Source organism: Rattus rattus, chromosome 11 (genome assembly GCF_011064425.1).
Source record: "Rattus rattus isolate New Zealand chromosome 11, Rrattus_CSIRO_v1, whole genome shotgun sequence".
Lineage (NCBI taxonomy): Eukaryota > Metazoa > Chordata > Mammalia > Rodentia > Muridae > Rattus > Rattus rattus.
The window spans coordinates 94,946,052-94,968,533 of record NC_046164.1 but is presented as its reverse complement, the minus strand read 5'-3'; the positions used below and the strand labels follow the sequence as shown (position 1 = coordinate 94,968,533).

The 22,482-nt window shown below is 39.4% G+C and overlaps 1 protein-coding gene across 1 annotated transcript in view; it reads left to right on the top strand.

The window, feature by feature from the left end:
- Wdpcp (WD repeat containing planar cell polarity effector) overlaps positions 1-22,482 on the top strand; it is a 225,911-nt gene that overhangs the window by 147,640 nt on the left and 55,789 nt on the right. Inside the window, exon 14 of the mRNA XM_032916336.1 lies at positions 21,171-21,273. Coding sequence (XP_032772227.1) covers positions 21,171-21,273 — 103 coding nt within the window. The remainder of the gene's footprint in view (positions 1-21,170; positions 21,274-22,482) is intronic.

Below are 22,482 nucleotides of genomic sequence, written 5' to 3'. Positions count from 1 at the left end.
ACACTAATTGCTTGACGTTAAACCTGTGTCTTTAACTCCACTTGTTAAGAAACTGAGTAAAGTGGAATTCGCTTCCTACGTGTTGGATCCTGATACCTTTTTCTTTAATTGTTTCCTCGATTGTAAGGAAGCCTTCTTCATCTCTCATTAGTCTGTGGTGTTAACTCTTAGGAGATCCGTACTTTCCTGATTCCCAGTCCTATTTGTCTGAAGTGCTTTTGTCCATCTTTCATTTAAGGTGGTTTATGTCTTTGAAGCTAAAATGAGGTTTCAATACACAATAAAAAATGATAGATTTTTCTTGATACATTCATCTAGTCTGTTTCTTTTGATTGGAAATAGAAACAATTGATACTTAATGTTATTATTTTAAAATGTATGTTGCTATCAAACAACCCTGAGATTCCACCCACACCAGTCAGAATGGCTAAGATCAAAAACTCGGGCGACAGCAAATGCTGGCGAGGATGTGGAGAAAGAGGAACACTCCTCCATTGTTGATGGGACTGCAAACTGGTACAACCACTCTGGAAATCAGTCTGGAGGTTCCTCAGAAAATTGGACATTAAACTGCCTGAGGATCCAGCTATACCTCTCTTGGGCATATACCCAAAAGATGCCCCAACATATAACAAAGACACATGCTCCACTATGTTCATAGCAGCCTTATTTTATAATAGCCAGAAGCTGGAAAGAACCCAGATGCCCTTCAACAGAGGAATGGATACAGAAACTGTGGTACATCTACACAATGGAATATTACTCAGCTATCAAAAACAATGACTTATGAAATTCATAGGCAAATGGATGGAACTGGAAAATATCATCCTGAGTGAGGTAACCCAATCACAGGAAAACACACATGGTATGCACTCATTGATAAGTGGATATTAGCCCAAATGCTTGAATTGCCCTAGATGCACAGAACACATGAAACTCAAGAAGGATGACCAAAATGCAGATGCTTCACTCCTTCTTTAAAAGGGGAACAAGAATACCCTTGGGAGGCGATAGGGAGGCAAAGTTTAGAACAGAGGCTGAAGGAATTGCCCATTCAGAGCCTGCCCCACATGTGGCCCATACATATACAGCCACCAAACTAGATAAGATGGATGAAGCAAAGAAGTGCAGGCTGACAGGAACTGGATGTAGATCTCTCCTGAGAGACACAGCCAGAATATGGCAAATACATAGGTGAATGCCAGCAGCAAACCACTGAACTGAGAACGGGACCCCCGTTGAAGGAATCAGAGAAAGGACTGGAAGAGCTTGAAGGGTCTCGAGACCCCATATGAACAACAATGCCAACCAACCAGAGCTTCCAGGGACTAAGCCACTACCCAAAGACTATACATGGACTGACCCTGGGCTCCAACCTTATAGGTAGCAGTGAATAGCCTAGTAAGAGCACCAGTGGAGGGGGAAGCCCTTGGTCCTGCCAAGGCTGGACCCCTAGTGAACGGGATTCTTGTGAGGAGAGCGGTAATGGGGGAAGGATGGGGAGGGGAACACCCATATAGAAGGGGAAGGGGGGAAGTTGGGGGGATGTTGGCCTGGAAACCAGGACAGGGAATAACAGTTGAAATGTAAATAAGAGGGGTTGGGGATTTAGCTCAGCGGTAGAGCACTTGCCTAGCAAGCGCAAGGCCCTGGGTTCGGTCCCCAGCTCCGGAAAAAAAAAAAAAAAAAAAAGAAATGTAAATAAGAAATACCCAATTTAATAAAGATGGAAAACAGAAAAAAAATGTATGTTGCTGAGAAGATGAGTTTCCCTCTTTTTGTTTTTAGCTCTACTTTGTGTTTCCATAGTTACAGATTCATTTGTTTTTTCCTACAGCCCCGTGGCTGGGCTTATCCCCTCTGCAGTCTAAAGTATTGCTTCACTGCTCTTTTGTGGTTACTCTCCTGGACATGGATTCTTTTGGCCTCTTTGTATAGTGGAGAGGTTTCCTTCCTCAGCTGTGGCACGTGGCTTTGCATGGTTAACGTCCATGGTCTACTGTGAGTTTGGGTGCACTGTTCCATGTTATTTTGGCTTCACAGTTTCCATTTGATAAATCAGCTGTTATTCCAATGAGTTTTCTTTTATGTAACTTGTGTTTTTTCTCTTACAGCTTTCAGTATTCCATGTTTTGTATTGTTAGTGCTTCAACTGAGTGGGCATAGGGGTATTTCTTTTCTGTTCTTGTCTATTTTGTGCTTTCTACACTTTTAGTAACTGAATGGGTGTTTCTTTTCTTACTTTGGAGAAGTTTTCTTCTATGAACTTGTTGAAGATCTAGTTTGTGTAATTGACTTGGGATCCTTTCTCTTCTCATCTCTGCATAGAATTTGAGTGTTTGGTCTTCTCGTATTATCCCACAACTTTGGCATATCCATTTCCTATGCTTTTAGTTTTTTCTGTTCATTGATTGCGTGGTCTACTTTACCCTTAAGTCCTCACAGTCTGTCTTCTTTTCCATCTGCTTTTCTTGTACCGCTTTCCCTTCCGTATTCTTGCTGGCTATTTAGTTTTCAGTTCTGTCTGACTGTCAGCTTGGACTATCTTAAATTATTTCTGCTTCTTTATTGAATTTGTTGTCAAATCCTGGATTGTTCTCATTATTTCATGCAGCCTTATCTTTTAATTCCATCTTTCTTCTGCTTCAACTGTCTGAAGTATTTCTAGTTCTATATAGAATTTGATTTTCAAACCCTGGGCTGTCCTAACGGTTTTTGTCCAGCGTGCTCTGTGTTTGTAGAGCGTTGCTTGGGCATGCGTCCTCCTTGACTACACTCTCTTTAACCTCACTGAGCTGTTTTTGTCTTCTTTCAACTTCTTGAATTCTTTAAAGTTTATCATTTTCCTTCTAAATTATATATAATGGGGTTTATCTAATAATTCTCTTAAAAATAAAATATGCCTTGAAATGTAAAAAAAAAAATGCATTCTGTTTTGTTCTAAAGTTCAGGGGATAGAAGCTCGAACCCCTTACATTTGAAGTAAGCTGCCTGCACTTATTTATACCCACAATCCTTAAAATGTACTTTTTAATAGCTGTCCTAGTTAACATTTATTGTCAACTGAACTCAATACAGAGTCACCTTGAAGAGGGAATCTCAACTGAAGAACTGTCTCAATCAGACTGCTCTTTAGCCATGTCTGTGGGACATGTTGCTTTTGGTTGTGGTATTTATGATGGCGACAAAGAAGCAACTAGAACAGCACCACTGTTTAAGTTTAGGGGCAATGTCAATGCTAACGTGGATCTCAGGTTTGCTCTGCTTCGTTCCGGAACCCTGGTCCTTTCCTTTCCTTTCTCATGCTTACGAATGCTTGATTTGTTTGTTTGCTTGCTTGCTTGTTTGTTTGTTTTTACACTCCAGTTTTTATTCCCCTCCCGGTCCACCACCAACCCCAGAGTTCCACATCTCATACCCCACCCCCACATCCCTCCCCTGCCAGCTCCTGCTCCACAAGATGTCTCCACACCTCCCACCCCGCCAGACCTCTAAACCTCCTGGGGCCTCCAGTCTCTTGAGGGTTAGGTGCATCTTCTCTGACTGAGCCCACACCCGCCAGTCCTCTGCTGTGTATGTGTTAGAGGCCTCATCTCAGCTGGTGCGTGCTGCCTGGTTGGTGATCCAGTGTCTGAGAGATCCCGGGGTCCTGGTTAATTGAGACTGCTGGTCCTCCTACAGGGTTGCCCTCCTCCTTAGCTTCCTCCAGTTTTTCCCTAATTCAACACAGGGGTCAGCAGCTTCTGTTCATTGGTTGGGTGCACATATCTGCATCTGACTCTTTCAGCTGCTTGTTAGGTCTTTTGGAGAGCAGTCACAGTAGGTCCCTTGTTGTGAACACCCCATAGCTTCAGTAATGGTGTCAGGTCTTGGGGCCTCCCCTTGATCTGGAACCCACTTTGGGCCTGTTGCTAGACTTTCATTTCCTCAGGCTCTTCTCCATTTCCATCCCTGCATTTCCTTCAGACAGGAAGAATTACGGGTCAAAGCTTTGGCTGTGGAATAGCAACCCATCCCTCATTGATGCCCTGTCTTTCTGCTGGAGGTGGATTCAATAAGTACCCTCTCCCTACTGTAGGGACTTTCATCTAGGGTCCCCCCTCCTTCTAGTCCTGAGAGTCTCTCACTTCCCAGGCCCCTGGTAAACTCTAGAAGGTCTTCCCAACTTCTTTCTTCCTGAGGTTGCCAGTTTCTATTCTTTCTGTTGGCCCTCAGGACTTCAGTCCTTTCCCCCCACCCAATACCAGATCATGTTTCCCTCTTCCCCAACCTCCATCCCCTTTCCCTCTCCTGTCCATCCCTCCCTCCTCCTTGTGGTTGCTTTCTTCTCCCTCCCAAGTGGAACTGACTAACTTGGGCCCTTCAGCTTATTGACCTTTTTGAGTTCTATGGACTGTATCTTGGGTATTCTGTATCCCCCCTGCCCTTTTTTTTTTTTTTTTTTTTTTTTTTTTTTTTTTGGCTAATATCCACTTATTAGTGAAAACATACTGTGAATATCTTTTTGGTTCTGAGTTACCTCACTCAGTATGACATTTTCTAGTTCCATCCATTTGCTTGCAAAACTCAGGATATCCTCATTCTTAATAGTTAAGTAGAATCCCATTGTATAACTCAACCATATTTTATGTATCTATTCTTCTGTTGGGAAATCTGGGTTTTTTTCCAACTTCTGGCTATCACATATCACTATAAACATAGTGGAACACGTGCTCCTGTGGCATGGTGGAGCATCTTTGGACTATATTCCCAAGAGTGGTATTTCTTGATCTTTAGGTAGGTCTATTTCCATTTTTCTGAGGAACCTCGAATTGATTTCCAGAGTGGTTGTCCCAGTTTGCAATCCCACCGGCAATGGAGGAGTGTTCTTCTTTCTCCACATCCTCACCAACAGGTTGGCAGGGTGTTGTCACCCGAGGTTTTGATCTTAGCCATTCTGATTGGTATAAGGTGGAATCTCAGGGTCATTTTGATTTGCATCTCTGATCACTAAGTACTTTGAACATTTCTTGAGGTGCTTCTCAGCCATTTGATATTCCTCTATCGTGAATTCTTGGTTTAATTCTATACCCCCTTTCTTGATTGGGTTGTTTTGCTCTTTCTTACTTGAGTTCTTCATATGTTTTGGATATTAGCCCTCTATAAGATGTGGGGTTAGTGAAATGTTTTCCCAATCTATAGGATGCTGATTTGTCTTATTAACTATGTCCTTTGCCTTACAGAAGCTTTCTAGTTTTATGAGGTCCCATTTATCAACTCTTGATCTTAGAGTGTAAGCCATTGAAGTTATGTTTAGGATATTTCCCTGTGTGCCCATGAGTTCAAGTCTCTTTCCCACTTTCTCTTCTATTAGATTCAGTGTATCTGGTTTTATGTTGAGGTCCTTGATCCACTTGGACTTGAGATTTGTACAAGGTGTCAAATATGAGTCTATTTTCATTTTTCTGCATATAGACATCCAATTAGACCGGCACCATTTACTGAAGATGCTTTCTTTTTTCCATTGTATATTTTTGGCTTCTTTGTTAAAGATCAACTGTGTATGAGTGTGTGGGTTATTTCTGGGTCTTCAATTCTATTCCATTGATCAACCTGCCTGTCTCTGTACCAGTACCATGCAGATTTTATCACTGTTCTGTAGAGAGGTTGAGGTCAAGGGTGGTAATTCCCCCAGCAGTTATTTTATTGTTAAGAATTGTTTTTGCTATTCTGGGGATTTTTTGTTGTTGTTGTTGTTGTTGTTTTTGTTTTGTTTTGTTTTGTTTTGCCAGCTGCTTGTTGAGTCTTTTGGAGAGCGGTCATGGTAGGTCCCCTGTCGTGAACACCCCATAGCTTCAGTAATGGTCAGGTCTTGGGGCCTCCAAATGAATTCTCCAGATGAATTTGAGAATTACTCTTTCCATGTCTTTGAAGAATTGTGTTGGGATTTTTATGGGGATTGCTTTGAATCTGTAGATTGCCTTTGGTAGGATGGTCATTTTTACTATTTAATCCTGTCAATCCATGAGCATGGGAGATTTCTCCATTTTCTGAGATCTTTTTTGATTTCTTTCTTGAAAGACTTGAAGTTCTTATTATAAAGGTCTTTCACTTGTTTGGTTACAGTTACCCCAAGATATTTTACATTACCTGTGGCTATTGTGAAGGGAATTGTTTCCTTAATTTCTTTCTCAACCTGTTTATCATTTGTATAAAGGAAGGCTACTTATTTATTTGAGTTAATTTTATATCTGGTCACTTTGCTGAAGTTGTTTATCAGATGGAGAATTTCTCTGGTAAAATTTTTGGGGTCACTTATGTAGACTATCATATCATCTGTAAATAGTGATACCTTTAAGTCTTCATTGCCAATTTGTTTCCACTTGATCTCTTTTTGTTGTCTTATTGTTTTAGCTAGCACTTCCAGTACTATATTGAATAGATATGGGGAGAGTGGGCATCCTTGTCTTGTTTTAGATTTTAGTGAGATAGCTTCAACTATCTCTCCATTTAATTTGATATTGGCTGTTGGTTTGCAGTAAATTGCTTTTACTATGTTTAAGTATGGGTCTTGAATTCCTGTTCTCTCCAATAATTTTAACATGAGGGGTGTTGTATGTTGTCAAATGCTTTTTCTTCATCTAAGGAGATGATCATGTGATTTTTTTCTTTATATAGTGAATTACGTTAATGGATTTTTGTATATTGAACCAACCTTGCATCCCTGGGATGAAGCCTATTTGATCATGGTGAATGACGGTTTTGGTGTGTTCTTCAATAAATTTCTTCTGAGAAATTTATTGAGTATTTTTGTTTAATGAATTTCTTATTGAATTTTTGGTTATTTTTTGAAATATTTAAATAATTTTTTTGTCACAGCCTAGATCAATAGGGTTACTCATAAGGAATATTTTTTCTTGGAGTTTTTTATTTACATTTCAAATGTTGTTTCCTTTCCCAGTTTCCCAGCCATAAGCCTCTTATACCATCCCCCTCCCCTTCTTCTTTGAGGGTATTCCCCCTCCACAAATACCCCCACTTCCCACCTCCCCTGACATTCCCCTGCACTGGGAGTCCAGCCTTGACAGGACCGTGTTCTCAGTTGAATGGTTTGCTTCAAGCATTCACCTCTGTATTTGTCATGTTCTGACTCATCCTCTCATCAGACAGCTATATCGGGCTCCTGTCAGCATGCACTTCTTGGCTTCATCAATATTGTCTAGGTTTGGTGACTGTATGTATATAGGCTGGATCCCCAGGTGGGGCAGACTATGAATAGTCATTCCTTCAGTTTCTACTTCAAACTTTGTCTCCATATCTCCTCCTATGAATATTTTTGTTCCCACTTTTAAGAAGAATAGAAGCATCTACACTTTGGATGTCTTTTTCTTGAGCTTTATGTGGTCTATGGATGGTATCTTGGGTAATTTGAACTTTTGGGCTCATATCCACTTATGAGTGAGTGCATACCACGTGTGTGGTTTTTTGTGACTGGATGACCTCACTCAGGATGACACTTTCTAATTCCATCCATTTGACTATGAATTTCATGAATTCAGTGTTTTTGATAGCTGAATAGTACTCCATTATGTAGATGTACCACATTTTTTTGTATCAGTTCCTCTGTTGAAGGGCATCTGAGTTCTTTCCAGCTTCTCGCTATTATAAATAAGGCTGCTATGAACATAGTGGAGCATGTGTCCTTGTTATAGGTTGGAGCATCATTTGGGTATATGCCCAGGAGTGGTATGGCTGTGTCCTCAGGTAGTATTATATCCAGTTTTCTGAGGATTCTGAAGACTGATTTCTAGAGTGGTTGTACCAGTTTGCAATAGCACCAACAATGGAGGAGTGTTCCTCTTTCCCTACATCCTCACCAGCATCTGTTGTCACCTGAATTTTTGATCTTATTCATTCTGACTGGTGTGAGGTGGAATCTCAGGGTTGTTTTGATTTGCATTTTCCTGATGACTAAGAATGTTGAACATTTCTTTAGGAATTCACAGCCATTCCATACTCCTCAGCTGATAATTCTTTGTTTAGTTTTGTACCTTATTTTTCATAGGGTTATTTGATTCTCTGGAGTCATAACTTCTTGAGTTCTTTGTATATATTGTTTTATTGACAATGTCCTTTGTCTTACAGAAGCTTTTCAACTTTATGAAGTCTCATTTTCAATTCTTGATCTTAGAGCATAAGCTATTGCTGTTTTTATTCAGGAAATTTTCCCCAGTGCCCATGTGTTCAAGGCTCTTCCCCACTTTTCCTTCTATTAGTTTCTGTGGAGGTCCTTGATCCACTTGGATTTAAGCTTTGTACAGGGTCATAAGAATGGGTTGATTTTCATTCTTCTACATGCTGACTGACCTCCAGTTAAACCAACACCATTTATTGAAAATGCTATCTTTTCTCAACTGGATGGTTTTAGCTTCATTGTCAAAGATCAAATGACCATAGGTGTGTGGGTTCATTTCTGGGTCTTTAATTCCATTGATTTTCCTGACTATCTCTGTACAAATACCAGTTTTTATCACGATTGCTCTTTTACACAGCTTGAGGTCAGGGATGGTGATTCCCCCAGAAGTTCTTTTATTGTTGAGGATAGTTTTTGCTATCCTGGATTTTTTGTTATTCCAAATGAAATTGCAAATTGCTCTTTCTAACTCTATGAAGAATTGTGTTGGAATTTTGATGGGGATTGCATTGAATCTGTAGATTGCTTTTGGCAAAATGGCCATTTTTACTATATTAATCCTGCCAATCCATGACCATGGAAGGTCTTCCCATCTTCTGAAATCTTCAATTTCTTTCTTGAGAGACTTGAAGCTCTTATCATACAGATCTTTTACTTCCTTGGTTAGAGTCACACTGAAGTATTTTATGTTATTTGTGAATATTGTGAAGGGTGTTATTTCCAGCATTTGTTTCACAACCTGTTTATTCTTTTAGTAGAGGAAGGGTACTGATTTGTTTGAGTTAATGTTATACCCAGCCACAGCCAGCTTTGGGTTTTTGTTTTGTTTTGTTTTGTTTTGTTTTTTGTTTTTTTTTTTAATCTTGCCTAGTAGTTCTCTGGTGGAACTTTTGGGGTCACTTAAGTATACTGTCATGTCATTTGCAAATAGTTATAGTTTGACTTCTTCCTTTCCAATTTGTATCCCTTTGACCTCCTTTTGTTGTCTGATTTTTCTGAATAGGACTTCAAGTACTATATTGAATAAATAGAAAGTGGGCAGCCATGTCTAATCCCTGATTTTAGTGGGATTGCATCAAGTTTCTCTCCATTTAGTTTGATGTTGGCTACTGGTTTGCTGTATATTGCTTTTACTGTATTCAGATATGGGCTTTGAATTCCTGATCTTTCCGAGATTTCTAACATGAAGGGGTATTGCATTTTGTCAAATGATTTCTCAGCATGTAATAAGATGATCATGTGGTTTTTTTCTTTGAGTTTGTTTATATAGTGGATTACCTTGATGGATTTCTATATATTGAACCATCCCTGCATACCTGGGATCAAGCTTACTTGATCATGATGGATGATCATGATGGATGATCGTTTTGATATGTTCTTGGATTTGGTTTGGAAGAATTTTATTGAGTATTTTTGCATTGATATTCATGAGGGAGATTGATCTGATGGTCTTTTTTTCTTTCGTTTAGGTGTAAGTTCAATTGTGGCTTCTTGGAAGGAATTGGTTAGTGTTCTCTCTGTTTCTATTTTGTGGAATACTTTGGACAGTATTGGTGTAAGGTTTTCTATGAAGGTCTTATAGAATTCTGCACTAAACCCATGTGGTCCTGGGCTCTTTTTGGTTGGGAGACTGTTAATAACTGCTTCTATTTCTTTAGGAGTTATGGGACTGTTTAGATGGTTTATGTGATCCTGATTTAACCTTGGTACCTGGTATCTGTCTAGAAAATTGTCCATTTCCTCCAGATTTTCCAGTTTTGTTGACTAGAGACTTTTGTAGTAGGATCTGATGATTTTTTGAATTTCCTCTGATTCTGTTATGTCTCCCCTTTCATTTCTGATTTTTTTAATTTGGATACACTCTCTAGGCCCTCTGGTTAGTCTGGCTAAGGGTTTATCTATTTTGTTGATTTTCTCAAAGAACCAGCTTCTGGTTTTGTTGATTCTTTGTATAGTCCTTTTTGTTTCTACTTGGTTGATTTCAGCCCTGAGTTTGATTATTTCCTGCCATTTACTCCTCTTGGTGTATTTGCTTCTTTTTGTTCTAGAGTTTTTAGGTGTGCTGTCAAGCTGCTGACATATGTTCTCTCCTGTTTCTTTTTGGAGGCACTCAGAACTATGAGTGTTCCTCTTGGCACTGTTTTCATTGTGTCCCATAAGTTTGGGTATGTTGTGCCTTCATTTTCATTAAATTCTAAAAAGTCTTTAATATCTTTCTTTATTTCTTCCTTGATCAAGTTATCATTGAGTACAGCATTGTTCAGGTTCCATGCGTATGTGGGCTTTCTGTCATTTTTTTTTTTTTCCGTTTATTGAAGACCAACCTTACCTGATGGGATCATTTCAATCTTCTTGTATCTGTTGAGGTGTGTTTTGTGACTGACTATAGTGTCAATTTTAGAGAAGGTACCATGAGGTGCTGAGAAGAATGTTTATTCTTTTGTTTTAGGAGGAAATGTTCTATAAATATCTGTTAAAACCATTTGGTTCATAACTTCTGTTAGTCTGTCTATGTCTATGTTTAGTTTCTGTTTCCATGATCTGTCCATTGATGAGAGTGGTGTTGAAATCTCCCACTATTATTGTGTGAGGTGCAATGTGTGCTTTGAGCTTTAGTAAGGTTTCTTTTATGAGTATAGGTGCATTTGGAGCATAGATTTTCAGGATTGAGAGTTCATCTTGGCGGATTTTTCCTTTGATGAATATGAAGTGTCCATCCTTTTCTTTTTTGATAACTTTTTGTTGAAAGTTGATTTTCTCCGATATTATAATGGCACTCCAGCTTGTTTCTTGGGACCACTTACTTGGAAAATTGTTTTTAAATCTTTTACTCTGAGGTTATGCCAGTCTTTGACACTGAGGTGTGTTTCCTGTATGCAGCAAAATGCTTGTCCTCTTTGTGTATCGAGACTGTTAGTCTATGTCTTTTTATTGGAGCATTTAGTCCATTGATGTTCAGAGATATTAAGCGAATAGTGACTCTTGTTTCCTGTTATTTTTGTTGTTAGAGGTAGAATTATGTTTGTGCGGCTCTCTTCTTTTGGGTTTGTTGCAAGGAGATTACTTTCTGCCTTTTTCTAGAGTGTAGTTTCCCTCCTTGTGCTGGAGTTTTCCATCTATTATCCTTTATAGGGCTGGATTTGTGGAAAGATATTGTGTAAATTTGGTTTTGTCATGGAATATCTTGGTTTCTCCATCTATGTTAATTGACTGTTTTGCTGAATACAGTAACTTGGGCTGGCATTTGTGTTCTCTTAGGGTCTGTATGACATCTGTCCAGGATCTTCTGGCTTTCATAGTCTCTGGTGCGAAGTATGGTTTAATCCTGATAGGTCTGCCTTTATATGTTACCTTTTCCCCAAAGTGCTTTTAATATTCTTTCTTTGTTTTGTGCATTTGGTGTTTTGACTATTATGTGATGGGAGGAATTTCTTTTCTGGTCCAATCTATTTGGAGTTCTGTAGGCTTCTTGTATGATTGTGGGAATCTCTTTGTTTAGGTTAGGGAAGTTTTCTTCTATAATTTTGTTGAATATATTTACCGGCCCTTTATTTTGGGAGTCTTCACTCTCTTTTATACCTTTCATCCTTAGGTTTGATCTTCTCACTGTGTCATGGATTTCCTTGATGTTTTGGGTTAGGAGCTTTTCGTGTTTTACATTTTCGTTGACAGTTGTGTCTGTTCTCTGTGGTATCTTCTGCCCCGGAGATTCTCTCTTCTACCCCTTGTATTCCGTTGGTGATGCTTGTGTCTATGATTCCTGGTCTCTTTCCTAGGTTTTCTATCTCCAGGGTTGTCTCCCTTTGTGATTTCTTCATTGTTTCTATTTCCATTTTTAAATCTTGGATAGTTTTATTCAATTCCTTCACCTCTTCAGCTATGTTTTCCTGTAATTCTTTAAGGGATTTTTATGTTTCCTCTTTAAGTGCTTTTACTTGTTTACCTGTGTTATTCTGTATTTCTTTAATGGAGTTATTTATGTCTCTCTTAAAGTCTTCTATCATCATCATGAGATATGGTTTAAATCCAAATCTTGCTTTTCTGGTGTGTTGGGATATCCGGTATTTTCTTTGGTGGGAGAACTGGGTTCTGATGATGCTAAGTAGTCTTGTTTTCTGTTGTTTAGGTTACTACAGTTGCCTCTTGTTGTCAGGTTGTCTCTGATGTTAGCTTGTCTTGCTGTCTCTAACAGTGGCTTAACCTTCTTGTAAGCCTGTGTGTCAGCACTCCTGTAGACCTGTTTTCACCCATAGAGAGCTGTGGAACTGGTTCTGCTCCTGGCGCAGGCAGAAACCAGAAGTGTCCTGTCCCGACTGCTCCTGTATTTGTGTGTCCTGAGGCCTCCAGACAGTTTGCTAGGAGCAGAAGAGTTGGTCTTACCTCTGCTCTCAGGTGTTTCAGTGCTTCTGGTGACTGGCTTTCAGCTCTGGGTGCCTGCAGAAATTGAAAGAGTCCTCCCCATGACTGCTCCTAGATTCCTGTGCTCAGAGGGTACCATGCGGGTTCCTCTTGGGCCAGGAATGTGAGTAGAAGTGGAGGCCTCCTTTGAGCTCTCAGAAATGTCTGCACTTCTGAGAGTCCTGCTCTCTCCCCTATGGGATTTGGGTCCAGAGAACTGTGGGACCAGTTCAGTTCCTGGCGCAGGCAGAAACCAGACTGCTCCTGGTGTCCTGGGGCCTGCAGGTGGGTCGCTTGGGAGCAGAAGAGTTGGTCTTACCTCTGCTCTCAGGTGTGGCAGTGCTCCTGACTTCAGCTCTGGCCACAGGCAGAAACCACTTTATTGAGTATTTTTGCATCAATATTCGTAAGTGAGATTGGATTGAAATTCTCTTTTTGGTAGGGTCTTTGCATGGTTTAGGTATCAGAGTAATTATAGCTTCATAGAATGAATTAGTTAGTGTTCCCTCTGTTTCTATTATATGGAATAGTTTTAGGAAGAATTCTTTTTAAGCTAGCACTCTTCCAGTGGAGCAGTGTCCCCAACTCTAGAGGTTCCTTTGGGTTTTGTTGGTGTTTGTGATGGTTTATATATGCTTGGGCCAGGGCCTGGCATTATTAAGAGGTGTGGCCTTGTTGGAGTAGTTGTGTCACTGTGGGTGTGGACTTTAAGACCCTTGACCTAGTTGCTTAGAAGTCAGTCTTCTGTTAGCAGCCTTCAGATAAAGATGTAGAAGTCTCAGCTCCTCCTGCACCATGCCTGCCTGGATGCTGCCATGATACCTTGATGATACTGGACTGATCCTCTGAACCTGTAAGCCAGCCCCAATTAAATGTTGTTCTCATAAGAGTTGCCTTGGTCATGGTGTCTGTTCACAGCAGTAAAACCCTAACTAAGACATTGTTGTTCTTTGTTTTTGCCACCCTTCATTATTTAAAAAAAAATGATATGTAGAGCAAACAAAATTCAAACACTCTGATGTTTCTTATCCTGATATTTTTTAAAGACTGAAAATAAGTTACTTTCGGCTAGGATTTTCCTCTTGATGTACACAGTGGTCAGCATGGCATTTGGTTACTACTTCTCATGTGTCTCTCTTAAAATCTTAATTCCACGTAACCATTTTCCCAACCCTATCTTCCTGTTTGTTTTTGTTTGTTTGTTTGTTGGGGGGTTATTTTGTTTTTGTTTTTTTGAAGCAGCACTGGACTTGTGGTGATTCCCTCGCCGCACTGAAGTGATGGAATTACAGGTCTACCCTTCCAAGCCCAGCGTATCGCCCATGTTGTGTTTCTGTAGTAGATTATTTTTCTCATTTTTATGACTAAAAACAACTTATGAAAGAGAGGGTTTGCTTTAGGTCATGGTTTGGGAGGCTACAACACATAGCAGTGAAGAAGTCACGGCCGTGGAGTCATTAGAGGAAGCTGCTTACGAGGAGTCTTCAGTCAGGATGCGTAGAGTGAATGCTGATGCTCAGCTCTCAGTCTTTCCCCATCCTCACTCAGCCTGTGTGCCGACCACATGTGAGAGCGCTGTTTACCCTCACAAGTTACCCCACTCTGGAAATGCCCTTACAAGCACACCCAAAGCTGTGTTTTGTACATATTCTGGTTCTCTGTGATAAATGTCTGTAAGATATGACCATCTTTTTTTCCAATGGTATTTCTTATATTTAATGTAAGAATGTAACAGCAGCCTGTATACTTAATCTTTTTTTTATTTATTTATTTTCTTCCTTCCTTTCTTTCTGTCTTTCTTCCTTCCTTTTTTTTTTTTTTTTTTTTTTTAAAGATGCTAGGTTCTGTACCTAGCAATTGTGTTACCTGTTGACTCTAAACTAAGATTGTGTGGTATTTCCTTCATGCGGTAACTCAACTGGGTTCCAGAGAAAGGTGAGCAGTGTGGTGTGCAAGAGAGCACCTCAGCCAGCCACGGGGATTTGAAAGCGCAGGACGTACATGGCAACAGCCAGCCATGGGAACAGAGTGAGATAGGAGGAGAGAGCAATTTCTGAGCTCCAGAGTGGTAGAGCCAGCCTGGGTGAGACGGGCCCTGGCTAGAAGACAAGAATGCCTCTCCACCAGGCTGGAGACAGAGTGGTCTCTGGCCAGTGCCTAGCTGGCATTAACATGAGTTGCTTTTTTAATATTTCACTCAACAGAAAACTATGATGATTTCTACTCCAGAAGACAAGCTGGGAGTTAGAGGAATGGCTCACTGGTAAAAAGCACTAGCTTCTCCTCCAGAGGACCCGGTTCAATACCCAGCAGCCACTCATCCAGTCACAACCGTCTGTGACTTTCTAGGGAGCAGACGCCCTCTCCTGGCCTCTGTGGCATCAGGTACACATAGTTTACACGTAAATTCATGGAAGAAAAAAAACACAGATTCATACACAGAAAATAATAATAGCTTTTAAATTAAATAAAGATAAATGCCTGAGAGTCTAGAAGTGGATAAATGCAGAAGACTTGCCAAAATGAATAAAAATGCATAAGCAGTTAAGCATCGCTAATGAGCAATGAGAGCGAAGTTTTAGTAGTCTCCTAGAATAAGGCATGATGCTTCACACACTCACAGGCCAATACTTGGGAGGCTGAGACAGAAGAGTTGCCATGAGTTAGTGGCCAGCCTGAGCTACAATATTAGATCCAATCTACTGCTGTGATGAGAGACCATGACCAACTTATAGAAGAAAATATGTAGTTGGGGACTTGCTTATAGATTCAGAGCATTAGCCCATTGTCATTATGGGGAGGGGCGCATGGCAGTAAACAATCAGGCATGATGCTGGGGAAGTAGCTGAGAGTTACAGCCTGATCTCCAGGCAGCAGGCAGAGCGAGAGGCAGGGTGAGACAGACAGACACTGGCCCACTCCAAGTGACACACTTCCTCTACAACACCACACCTCTATTCCTTCTCAAACAGTTCCACTACCTGTGGCTAGCATTCAGATATACGGGCCTGTGGGGGCCATTCTCATTAATACCCCATCAGTAATACCACCACATTTCAGAAGTCATTTCCCATGGCCTGTTATATTCACTTTAAGGAGTTGTGTTCCTCAAACTGATCAAGAAAATAAGAGTGGATGGTACATTAACCAACTCATGCTAAACACTATTATCCTGACACCAGACCTGGGTAAGGGTACAACAAAACAAAATGAGCCTTTCATTCAATATTCATAATGGACATTCTTCTAATTTTGTTTTTATTCTTCTGATAATAGCATGATCAGAAGTAACTTAGGGAGGAAAGTGTTTATTTCCTCTTACTCATATAGTTATTTTAAAGGAAAAATCAGGGCAGGAATTCAAGGCAGGAGCGGAAGCCCAGACCAGGTAGGAATGGTGCTGACTGGCTTGCTTCCATTTTTTGTTTGCTTGTTTGTTTGTTTTAATATATACACATTTGTTTTCAAGTCAGGGACCGGAAAAATTTGGTCTTAGGGATTTAGTGTGGTGCCTTAGGTTCACATGAGATCTCTTCTTTTGCTTGTGTGTTTATTAGCTTGTTTTCTTAACTCAGTAGCACCTATCCAGTGTGAGTAGCATTACTCACAGTGGGCTAGGCCCTCCCATATCAACCGTGAACCAAAAACACAACAACAACAACAACAACAACAACAACACACACACACACACACACACACACACACACACACTCAAAACCTACAGGATGTTCATAGGGTGGTCTGACAAAGACAGTTCCTCTCTTGAGATTTCATCTTTCTGGGTATGTCTAGGTTTGTGTCAACTTGACAAAACCAACCAGCAGAAACATAGATGTAAAATTCTTAATAAAATACTAGACAACTGAATTAAAGAACACAGTAAGAAAATTATGCACCAAGAACTGTTAGTTTCATTTCAAGAATACAAGGGTGTTTCAACAGAGGAAAATCAGTAAAATGGGTGTATTAGAATACGGAAATAGATTTCAGAGAAGAAATCACAAGATTACCCCAATAGCTACTTATATAGCCTTTGACAAAATTTATTATCCCTACATGCTAAAAGCCTGAAGAAAAAAATATACATGGAGTTTTATTAGCTCTAAGAACAAGGATACTATCCCATTTCCAGGAAAATGGGTGGAATGAAGTTCATGACATTAAGGAAAATAAGCCATGCTTACATGAATAGTGTATATTTGGTCTCATATGTATAATCTAGATATATAGGCGTGTGTGTGAGTGTGCGAGTGTGTGTGCGAGTGTGTGTGCGAGTGTGTGTGTGTACAGACACATGTCGTGGAAGTAGAAGTGAGGCTGTAAGGGGAAGCTAAGGTCTAAATGGAGCAAAGAGGAGCAAGACCGTAGTAGAAGACAGAAAGGAAGAATGGAATGCGTATGACATGAGAGGTCAGGGCAGTGTTCTGACGCCAGCCTCCATCGAGTGTGTGGTTTTCAAATACTTGGTCCCAATCCATGTGTGTCTCGACTGTGCTAGGAGGGAACCTGTGGAGTGATGGAGTCCTGCCTTGCTGTTGCTGGTCTTGTCTGTGCTTATGAGTCCTGGTCTCTTTAGACCCGTGGAACTCTTCCCTAAGTGTTTTCCTTACCATAGCTTTGCAGCCTTAGAACCAGCTTTTGTTTTGAGCTGGTATGTGGCACACGGTAAGAGACAGATCTTGATTACTCTTCTGCATGACCAGCTTTCCCTGTCTTTTATTGAAAAGACCACTTTCCCCACTGTGTATTCTGAGTGCTTCTTTCAAAATTAGTTGCCTAAAACTGGGGCAGTTGAGTGGTAGAACATTTGCTTAGCATTTAGGGTATCCTGCTGTGACCCCAGCGCTGCAGCACTAGCACAGCCACCCAAGAGGAAGAGGCCGTGTACCTGCTGTATTTGCATGTTTCCCATGCCCTTGTCGTGCCCTCCATTATTGTAGCATGTTTTGAAGTCAGGCGGTGCAGTGCCTCTATCTTTTTTGGGGGGGGTTGTTTTTGAGAGGGGAGGCTTTTTTTGTTTATTAATTTTTTGTTTTGTTTTGATTTGGGCTATTTGAGATTTTTTTTGTATACTAATTTTAAGATTTTTTTATATTTCTGTGAAAAAATATGTTGAAATTTTCCTAGGAATTGCAGTGACTCTGTAGACCATCTAACCTTATATAATATAAATACTTTTACAATATTAATGATTCTAGTCCTGAACATGAGACAGTTTTTAATTTATTTGCATCTTTTCAGCTTTTTTCTTCAGGGAATTTTATTTTATGTATTTTTAACCTCCTGGCTAAACTTGTAAATATTTTAAGATTTTATAGACTAGGTTGTGTTCTGTTTTTCTTTTTCATGCCTTGTTGTTGGTATATAGAAATATTACTTACTATATATATTGAGACCTTACTGAATTTATTTTTTGCTATAGCCTCCTGATGTAATCTTAGGTTTTCTGTGTATAAAATCATGTCATCTGTCAACTAAGACCATTTCATGTTTTCCTTTCCAGAACTAACTCATTTTATTTCTTTCTCTTGCCTAATGGCCTGACCAGGCTGTAGGGACTCAAAGTGTTCAGTGCCTTCTTCCTTACCTCAGGTGACAAAGCTGTCTGGTTGATAGTTTGTCTAATGTGGCATTTGGTGTACTGAGAAACATTCTTACTGTATTCTCTTCACTTTCTGCATCTATTAATAGCATGTAGGCTCTGTCCTTCATTTTGTTGATGAGGTTTTTCACAGTTATTGATTGCGTATACGGAACAACTCTGACACGGAGTTGAGCTAAGCTTTTTAATGTGCTACTGAGCTAGCTTTACTGACGTTTGGGTGAGGATCTCGTGAGGTGTTCTGCTGTTGGGCAGTGGTCTTCTCCGCCATTTCTATCCTGCAGTATTGACCTTGCAAGACAAGTCTGCAAGGTTTCTTTTTAATTATTTGTAATTGTGTGAGAAGGGTCAGCATTACGTCTTCAGCTGTTATAAAATTCAATTTCTGGCCTTTTTAAATGAGATGTGTTTTTGTATTACTGATTCAGTTTCTTTTTATTGATATTCAGATTTCCTATTATTGAACAGTTTTCTAGGAATTCTTAAATTTCTTCTCAAATATCAAAATTGTAGATGAAAGTCTCAAAGAATTGTGATGTGGAGTTGCCCATATTATCTTACAAACCTTTGCATTTCTTGCTATCAGTTGTAATTTCTTCTATTTCTTCTTATGTTCAAATCTTTTTATTGTCTAGCAATAGGTTTGTTAATTTTTGTCTTTTTGGAATAACCAGCTTTCAGCTCCTTTGTCCACTTTGTTCAGTATTAGAATTAGCTATGACTTCATGCTTCCCTAGTTCAACTTGCTGGAATACCTTTTCCCATCTTTTTATTCCAAGATAGCATCATCTTTGATAATGAGGTGTGTTTCTTGGAGGAAACATTATGTGGTTTCTGTGTGTCCTCTGTCTTTAAGCTTGTGTAATAAGTGCTTTACTCACTCAGTTTTCTCCCAAACCCCTCCATAAACCTGTTATTGGTGGAGTTTAAAATATCATAAAATTATGTATACTGAATACAACTTTTTTGTAATCTAGGCTTACAAATATGAAAAATCGAGCTTTTCTGAAATACAATAGTAGTGTTCCCAAACTTCCAATTTATTATAAAGGTTGATTTGTTGGTGCTGACCTGAGGAAACTTTCATATTTCGAAAACCTTTGCAAATACCTTTCCATGTGTATATACCAGTATTATCAAATGCCAGCCTACATGCATGAGACAGCTTTGATTGAGTACATCACAGGTTGGGAGCATTTTTAGAATTCTATTAACTGAAAGGCTAGAATGTCTTTAGCATGTCATTACATTGCAAATGATTTCCAGTAGAAGCTCCTTAATTGTGCACCAAATGGATTTTTGGAATATGGAAATTTTCTCTATACTTGAATACAGGCCTGAAAAACATTGCTCTGGTTTGAAATTAAAATATATTTCTGGGAAATTGTATAGGAATCAGGATATCACTTTGAAAAACGCATCTTTTGACAGTGTAGGCCTGACATGACTTGCAATTCAAACAACCTTAGTTCTCATCCGGATGATTTTATCATATCACAGCGTGTTTCACAGAAGCAATTTCCCTTGTAATTTTAGTTTAAAACACTGTCAAGGCTGCAGCTCACACTAATTCCACAGCCCTTCAGAGTTCGTGAATGGTGGTTGAGCACAGATCTTTTAACCATTTAAAAATCTAAAGTCATTCCTACATTGAGGAATGTACCAACAGAGGATCTCTGACGCGCTGGGCACAGTTTGCCCACCCCTGATCTCTAAAGTCTTTAGTAACTGTTGTTCTGAGTAAATGTGCTTGTTTCCCGAACCTTTGCAACTAATGGTTAACTTTGTGAAACTTAGCCAATATGAATGTTAACTCCCTGATGTGATGATTCACTGCATACTGTGCATATGACATTTTATTTCCTATAAATTCATATAATTCAAAAATTCAGAAATTAGTTCTTTTGATTTACATTTATTTGAATAATATGAAATATCTTTACATAATTATAGGGCATTTATATTTATTCATTATAGAGTGCCTGTTTATATCCTTTCTCCATTTTTTTTGCAGTAGAATTTTCATTGCTGTGACCATTCTGCACACTCTAGGCCTCACTTCCTGTGTTTATTCAGTGTAATTTCCACTGCGCTCTCCCATGCGTCCAGCACTTCTTCACTATGACAGAGCAGGTCAAGCACTTCACACACGTGCACCAGCTGCCCTTCGTATTGCTGTGCTCTACTGATAGAATTCTCATAAATCAAAGATCAGCTCCTTCCTCTGTAGCTTCAGTATGTACAGATAATCACCACTGAAATCTGTCCATTTTTATAATCAACAATTGACTTAATCATGACTTGGCTCTCTACTAGATTCCAAAAATTTGAGACTGGAATTATATCATATATGTAATAATTCTATGTAGCCTGAGTCTAAAAAAGTGGTATCAATGTTATCACATATTTTCGAGGCTCATAAAAATAAAGTTCTGTGTAATATTCCTTGTAGAGAACTTAGTATACTGTAGAACTTGTAGAGAACTACAGTCAACTCTCTTAGAGAGATTGCAATGGCATACAATGGTAGGACCAGCTAATTGAAAGGTAGAAGGAGGACGATCATTTCAGCTTAAAAGTTTGAGAACAGCCTGGAACACATAGCAGTGTGTGTGTGTGTGTGTGTGTGTGTGTGTGTGTGTGTGTGTGTGTGAGATGAGAGAGTGAGTTGAGAGAGAGAGAGAGAGAGAATGTGTAGAGAAAAACTCCCTTATCCACTGAATCCTTAGATATACACACACAGGCACAACTAAAGTTTTAATTTTTCATAAAACTTATTGGAAACATGCTTTTTACCTTATGGCTTAAAATAATTATTTACAACCATGTTCTCGAAGAAAAATTACCCTCTGCTGGTAAAGAATTCCTATTAATTTAAAACAGAAAAATATTTGTTCATATCTGTTTTGTTACCTGAAGATTTTTTCTCTTGGACTCACTTTATAACACTTATCAAGATTACATTTTAGTCAAGCCTTTATCTCTTTATTTCCAAAGGATATTCATTACCTTGCCCTGGATATGGGTGAGCTGGCACTGGCTGAAGTGGCAAGAAGAAGGGCAGATGACATTGATGTCGAGTCAGTGTGCTCTGGAGTTGGTAAGGGCTGCTTCACTTTACTGAAAGTGCTTTGGTTCTAGGAGAGTCTTAGTGTCGTTTCTATTGTGTTTGTAGGGCATAATTGATTTATTGGAATTACTTTCTTTCTAACACTATATTTAAAAGCATGAATTACTAAGCCTTCAGAAATTATACAATATTTATGGATAAACTGAAATTTTAAAAGAAATTTATAAATAATAATGACTGTCACTGTTTGCCAGAATGTAAAAACATATTGCTCTTTTAAATTACATTTTTTATCATCATCATCATCATCATCATCATCATCATCATCATCATTATTATTATTTTGTATGTGCACACCAAAGCACATGTATTGAGGACAGAAAATCTGTGGGAGTTGGTTCTGCCTGTCTTCTCTGTGGATCCCAGGGCCTGACCTCAGATTCCCAGGCTTAGAGCGAGCACTTTTACCCTCTAAGCTGTCTCCCTGGTCCCAGTTGGTCTTCTCATGAGATCTGGGGATAGAGAAACTTATCATCAGTGCTGACGTGAACCAACGCTGTGCTGATACATGGCCATGTCATATATTAAAATAACTCTCTCCGTTATCATGGTGTTTCAGGTTTTGCATGCACACGCACATGTGCATACACACATGCGGTGAGGGGGGGCATTTCTCAGAAACTGCTAATGTTCCTGTTCAATACCATATTGTAAAGACTGACGAGAAGCCTACACTGACTGTGAAAGTCCATTAGAACCTTATAACAAAACAAAAGAGATTGTGTGTAACCTAACAAATTGACAGTCCATCTGCCTGGACGTTTTGTTTCTAAACTCAGCCTGTCTGATGCTGCTGAGTCTGCCAGTATTGAAATTCGGGTATCAGAATTCTTGTTTTTCTTGGTTCTTCTATGCCCAAATGACAAAACAAGCAAACAAACAAACACTCCCAAGATTTTAGTAGAATTGGTTTCACATGTCTGTGTGTAATTCCTAAATCCATTTTTTAGAAGATTCCTACTTTGGAAGTGCTTGAAAAATACCCTAATAAGTGTCTCCCCAATAAGTCATGTTATGCTTGGGTTACTTTTGCTCCTAACACCAGCACTTCTCAGCTGTCTTCAATACTTCAAGCCCAGTCCTTGAGGCATAGTACAGAAGGGGTTGCAACACCATTGAGCCAGCGCAAACCAATTGGAGTCTAACTGTTGTAGAGGTTAAGTAGGGAAAAGAGAGCCA